Consider the following 7,171-nt stretch of genomic DNA (forward strand, 5'->3'; position numbering starts at 1 on the left):
AACAAACAAACAAACAAACAAATTTATATCATAGAATATCTTTTTTCATCTATTGTTGCTTGCTTAGAAGACCGTTAGTAAAAGTCTACTACATTACAGATAGTGATACACATGTAAAGTTTGAACATTATACTTATAAAGTGATACAAAACAGTCCGTTTGTGGATTACGTACATGCATGTATGAATATGAAAATGATGTATATCTAGAGTTTTAATGGTTTATGTTGATATGGAAAACTATACAAATTGGAAGATAAACTAATATACATTTAGTATAACAGTAACATAGGTAGTTTGAACAGCATATGGATACTTATAATTTGAGTGTTTTATGGAAAGCAGGCCTCTACATAGCTTGTAATATATGAATATCCATGAAGTATGATACACGAGTCATCAAAATGTTTAATATGTCATAATTACATGTTGATATCTGTTGAACTTGACAATCTACAACGCTCACTAGTGGTGCACTCGCGAACCAGTAATAATCTTCTGTCGCGCATCAAATATGACCTCATTCTCCAACTACTTTGGAATTAGTCCCCATAAAATCACGCCCCATAGTAACACACTATCCCCCTCTCTGGCGCCAATCTGTGGAGCTATGACGTCACGTGACTTCCCGATGTCAAATAATATTCCCCCACTGGTCAGTAACGGGCAAGTTAACTACTCACGGGTTCGAATCCCCAGGACATGCGCACAATTTCAGCCAAGGAAGGGGAGTTACAAAGTATTAGTCAATCCCAATATTCTTAATCCCAAGAATTGGCTGTAGGTGGTGTTTCCTAGCTGCATTCCCTCTAGAGTCTAGTCTACTAATTAGGAACTGTTATCACAGAAAGCATTTTTGTAGCTTTGCGCGAACATCCAAAAATATACAAACAAAAATAAACTCGCTCTCGCGGAGCACAACAGAATAGGCTGCCGACGACAAGCACAGCAACAGAATTTAAACGTTTATTAATTAATGAAGGAGCGTAGTGAGGGAAAAGGATTAAAATGTTTATAAAAGATTTGATCTTACTTTACTGATTTATTAATAATAGTAATCACAATAATATTTTCTAACCATTCGTTTTATTAATACAAATTTACAAAAGGTTCTTAATTTAAAAACGATCATAGTATTAAGTACTAGATGTAATTCCACAGGGTCCCCGAAAGTGTTCCGTTTCAAGAGTAAATAAAACCAAAATTAAGAGTAACAAATATTTATATTTCTTGCTTTTGAAGTTCATATGTCATGTTGTGTTGTAGTCTACAGAGTGCATAATTCTTCTCGTTATTCATGGCATGCGCAAGTTCTACTGACGTCACGACAGTACAAATTGCAACTTTAAACGTCCCTTATGTGACGTCTTTTTAGTGTCTACTGACTGACAGACAACACACTATTGTATAGTGGTGCGAGTGGTTAAAACAGGTGACACCCCTCCGGGCGGCATTCGGCCCCCTTTCGAGGAAATAAAAATGTAAAAACATCTATAGTATCAAAGAAAACTACATTGATGAATGTGTTAGTTTGCACGTGCCGAGTTAGATTTGAAATGAACAGGAGTTCAACTTCATGGTTCACTTCCGTGTTTTTTCACCGGTACCTTTTAGTGTTCACATTAAAGCTATTCAAGTGAAGCAAACTTAGTTTTTTAACACATGATGTCTTCTGATGAACTCGGTTCGGTTAGTTCAAACTCTGTTGTCCACATTGTTCTCCAAACGAAACGAACTGTGTGAATACGAACCAAAGTGCGAGTGTGAACTAGTTGATGAGAATGTCTACAAGTCTTCTCACACAATATTAGGAATGGTCTTTATCTACTGAATTAAAGCAAGTGTGATTTTTCTCGTTCCCATTTATACACACACACACACCTCATTATTAGAGATAAACTTTCACTTTACACCGCAAGGCGTCGGTAAAAACTTAGGTCATCTACTCATTACGTGAAAATGATTGGTTTGTAAAGCAGTTGGTAATACTTTTAGGGCTATGTAATCAGTCACTTCGAAATGAACAAAAACTAATTAAATGATCTGAAACTAGGGGCAATCCGAACATCTTGCTACTTCGAAATGAACAAAAACAAATTAAATGATCTGAAACTAGGAGTAACCCAAACATCTTGTACTTCGAAATGAACAAAAACTAATTAAATGATACTGAAACTAGGGGTGATCCAAACATCTTGCTACTTCGAAATGAACAAAAACTAATTAAATGATCTGAAACTAGGGGTGATACAAAACATCAGTACAATTTAAAACAACAGGAGCCAAGTAGTAAAAATACTTATAGCTAGAAACATTTCTTGCAACAAATAAATACAATTACGTAATGAAGAAATGAATAAAGGTTTTCCCTAGAAAGAATTAACAGTTTGAGCTCAGGATTAAAGATGCTGATATTTTTGGCAATTCAAACGAATCGGTAGACACAAGCCTGGTAAATAGTAAAAAGATCACATTCTTTGAATTTGTAAATAATAGTAGCAGTGAACAGTCAGTTAGATATTAGGTTTTACATCTTTCATAAAAGATGTACTGTTTTATCTGACCAGGAGAAGTAAAGGTGTGTTCATCCGTCAAAGTATAATCATTTCACTTCTAATACCTAGAATCGGAGCAATATATTTCCTATACATAAAATTACTCCGTCAAATCAAATTACTTCTAATACCAGAAAAGAATCGAGGGAAATGTCCAAGAAATAGTTTTGTAATATTGTAAATTATTCCCGATTACCAAGCTTTTTTTTTCAGTAGGTAAAAGTGTGAATTTTTAGGTCATGGTAAAATAAAAAATTTCGAACCTTAATAGCTTTTAACAAATGAAGGTTTACAGGTGATTTTTCAAGTGTTATATCTTAAAGAAAAAATAACACACACACATACATATATATATATATATATATATATGATAAATAAGGCAACGAACCATGGTGAATGAAGGTAAAATGGGCGTCAACTACCTTCCTATGTCGCTTACCATAAGTACGACTGTATTGAACTAAGCTACACAAAAAAATCAAAACTTCACGTGACGACAATTTGTTGATTGAATAAATTCCTTAAGGACTTTTTTCTGACCAGTTATCGCCCATTATATTTGCGTTCACCATGAGCACACTGACTAAATTATCTGTTAAACAATACAGAGGTGTTGGTACCGGGGGTACATATTTGACTTATATAGCAACTGTAAATTATATTATTATATTAATTTTCTGGGAGATATGCCCCTCCCTGCATGTCTAGACAAGTAGCTACGCTTCGTAACTTCTTCCTACACCACTGCAACAGAACTGACCATGTTGATACACTTCATATTATTTGTATAGCATAAAGTTTTAAAGATAGCATGTTTACTTTACGATTGTTTGTGCGATGTAAACCCAAGCATGAGAACCTTTTACCAGCATACAATTCTTTTTGGTATAAAATGTAAAATTTGTTATATGTTTGAAACTGTGATGTGGATGCTTTGAAATAACGTTTCAACCTATTTTTGTCAGAATGATAGTCCTAACAATATGTAAAACAGTGTTTGTGATTTAATTAATCAGTAATAATTGAAGTTACAAAAATGTTATTAAATTTTTAGAGAAAGAAGAGGGAAATTTAAATGGACAAGATAGTTCTGCAGACAAAAACGCTGAAAATCAAGATACAGATCTAGTGGTGAACGGGGACAAAGAAGGATCACCGTCAGATGGCGTTGCTGGGCAAGAAGAAAATGCAGAGACTTCTAACGAAGTAACTGAGTCAGGTGAAACAAAAACGGAAGAAAGTCCTGAGAATGAGACAAGCGAAGAGAATAACGATACAGAGGCTTCGAATGAAGCTGATAAAGCTGCATCTGCAGAAGAAAATGCGACAGAAGCGCCCACTGAAGGATCAGACGAACAAGAAATGTCTCAAAGTACAGAAGCGTCTCCACATGAAGCCCCGAATCCCGAGGCTGACGCAGGTGAAGAAATAGGAGCAGAAGAAAATAATACTTCAGGTGAGAATGGCGGCGGAGAATCGGAGACTACAGCAGCTGAAGCAAAAGATGGTGGTGGCGAAGCAGGAAATTTGGAAAGTTAAAAACAATTTAGTAAGGACCGATTTATATTCAAACCAGTTCTGAAGAGTGAAATGTGAAACTTGTTCGTTGTTCACTATTGTGTTAACATAGAGTGATAATGACTTTCACACTCGCACGTTTACACTGAATTGCGAGTGAAATGATTAATCCAAATTTTCATGTGTGCTGAGTGTGGGTTTTCACGGTAATAATATGCATATTTATATAGCCTTCGGTTCCAGAAATTGTACCTACACGTTCTTGTACAGATTATTAGTATTTCTCATAGCACGCTTTAAAGAAACAGTTTATAAATTTCACGATAAATTACGAGATATTAATGAAACCTAATGTAGACATATAACCGGATTTTTAGTAGAGATACGGTAATAATAATAGATATATTTCGTTTATATATATAAATATATAGATAAGAGCAAAAAGTCAACAACCTAATACTGAACGTGGTTTTGTTGTGATGTAGGTGTTTATATAGTGTAAGCAACAGTTTACAGTTACACACTGGATGTTTTTAGCTGTCTTACTTGTCTGTATACATCGTGGATGCTAGGAAGACCTAGCGTTCTACAAAAGTGGATCTTTTTTAATTTTCGTGAAATTTCAATTTGTATTTTGATTATTATTAGACACTAGCGCGTATATCAGAGATTATTTACGGTCTGTTATAAAATAATTGTTTTAAGTGTTTGAATCGTCACAAAAACAAACAGATAAAAAGTGGCTTTTTTTTTCTAGCATGAAAAGTATATCTCAACAAACTGTAGAAATGCACGATAAAATATTTGGTATAACTTAAATATTCATAATCCAAACATATAAAATTCAGATTAGTTATATAAGTGAAAGGCCTAAGAGTTTTAGGAGACACAGACTAAAATCTTTAGATATTTTCATGTTAAACTATATACATTTATAATGAAGATTCTATCCAATGAAATGGACATCATGCTCAAACAATTTTAATGCAGTATTTTAAAACATTCTAGATTTTATATTTACTTACTAGTGAACAAAGCTTTAATAATTTATATTTTTTCCCCAATTTATCTTTAAAATAGTTTTATGGTTTAAAAGTAATAGTCAAGTACTGTTGAACTATTACATTTAAAATTGTATTATCCGTTGGAAATTAAACCTAACAACAACAACAACACATTCTTATTTTAAAGTTTTGAAATTTGTTGTAATCCACAAATAAATAGTTAGATTTCAAAGAATATCTAAAAACGCCGATCTGTTAAAAAAGGTATCATCATTTTACTCATGGTTATTGTCACTACTAAACACGTTCCTTCTACCCGTTGAATTACAGAGAAATGAATGACTGTTAGCAGCGACATCTATGATTTATGTGATACATGTGCACCTCATCAGCACAAAACAAAATTTACTATAAGTTACTCACGCAAGGAATAAACTGATTTCTGTATGTGAAAATGTTTGGAAAAGAGTCTTTTGTATAATACTATTTCCAAACCTAGCATTTGCTAGTTGAAGGAGAATTCTTTGATTTGATAAAAAGCTTACGACAAGTTTAACACCTATGCCTATAGGAGTACTGCAACGAAATTTATTAGGGTTTACACATTACAATGTGCTTGCTAGATCCTTAAGTGTTTTTTATCATACATTTTTTGAAGCTTATTGTTTTTCCAAACCGTACGGCCAGAGATAAAAGATATCAGTTTCTTACTAGACATCTTTGTTCTACAGCGTACTAATCTAACAATGTAAAACAAATATATACGTCTTTACAATTTTATATTGTCTCCGAGTCTAGCGATCAGCTACGTGCACATAACCTTATTCTTTTTTAATCATCGAAACGTGTACCTCCACATATAATTCCTAATTATTACTTGTAATCTAGTAGTCTTTAGAGTCCGAAGCTGTAATATTGAGGTTTTACTTACAATAATGAGCAGGCTCTCATTATTTCGATGCTAGCTTGTATATTTGAAGTTATTCTTTTAAGTAACGTTTACTCGTGTCTGTGATAATATACGAACGTATCTCTCAACGTCAGGGTGCGGGTTGTCCCTGTGGCAGAGCCGTGGATTGGACAAGTCGGGTTCGAATCATTGCAATACCACAAAATATTCCCGCGTTACAAGGGTAACATTTAACTCATTTAATATGTATGGTAACGTGATGTTGACTGGCTGCTTTTTCTCTGGTCAGTAGTTCAAAAAATAGACGGCGGAAGATAATCTTGGTATAAAAATTGAAATACTATCAAAGTACATATAATAATGTGCAACATTTACTTGTTTCAAGAAATACAAAATACGCGATTCATCTCCAAGATTGGTTAGAAAATACGTATGGGTATTTTTTTTCTTCAAAGTACTCTATTTAATGGGTTCATCTATACTTATGTTTTTAACTTAAAATTAAGAAAATAGTTATCAGGGAACATTTAAAAATAAATTGTATTTATTTCAACTTGGAGATAATCAATGAACCATAAATAAAAGTTTGACGAGGTATTTCGTTAGTCAATATTATTTTTGCTTATTTAAATACCTTCCAAAATCCTCAATTTCTTGAATTACAAATATTCTAATAAAAATTCTTTAATGCGCTTGATGATTCGTTCTCTATTGCTGATAGTACCTCTTTCTTCTTGTTTTCCCATTAATGCAAAGATCTCGGCTCTACAAGTCAGAATATTGCACTTGTCAAGTCTTTAGTCTTTTATTGTTCTCCAAAGCTCTACCAATTTCTTTGGTATTGAAGCATATTCTGTTATCCGCTTCCTTGGAGTCCTAGCAGTTCTTTACAGTCCAGATGTTCATTACTCTTAAGTTGACACTATTTTGTGCGGCTATTGGTCATCTCATCTTTCTTGCTCGTTCTAGCTTTTGGTTTGATACTAAGTTACAACTTATTAACTCATGGTTACTTTAAGTGTTGAATTGATTGACCACTGTCACATTTCTTTTTATTACTGTTGTTTATTAGTTTGTAGTAGTATATTTATTTATTTATTTTGTTTCTCCGCTAGGACTTATCTGTATCTATTTCCTTAATTTCTTCATTTTGAGGATTTCATTATCTTCAGGTCTTTCTTTTGT

At 33.3% G+C, this 7,171-nt stretch overlaps 1 protein-coding gene across 1 annotated transcript in view; it reads left to right on the plus strand.

Annotated features, from left to right (window-relative positions):
- The window catches only part of LOC111088618 (SH3 domain-containing protein C23A1.17-like), a 19,635-nt gene extending 15,542 nt beyond the window's left edge, over window positions 1-4,093 (plus strand). Inside the window, exon 2 of the mRNA XM_022399267.1 lies at window positions 3,609-4,093. Within this exon, the coding sequence (XP_022254975.1) occupies window positions 3,609-4,093 (485 nt within the window). The remainder of the gene's footprint in view (window positions 1-3,608) is intronic.
- Window positions 4,094-7,171: the final 3,078 nt, after the last annotated feature.

The sequence above is a fragment of the Limulus polyphemus genome, unplaced genomic scaffold, assembly GCF_000517525.1.
Source record: "Limulus polyphemus unplaced genomic scaffold, Limulus_polyphemus-2.1.2 Scaffold4133, whole genome shotgun sequence".
Lineage (NCBI taxonomy): Eukaryota > Metazoa > Arthropoda > Merostomata > Xiphosura > Limulidae > Limulus > Limulus polyphemus.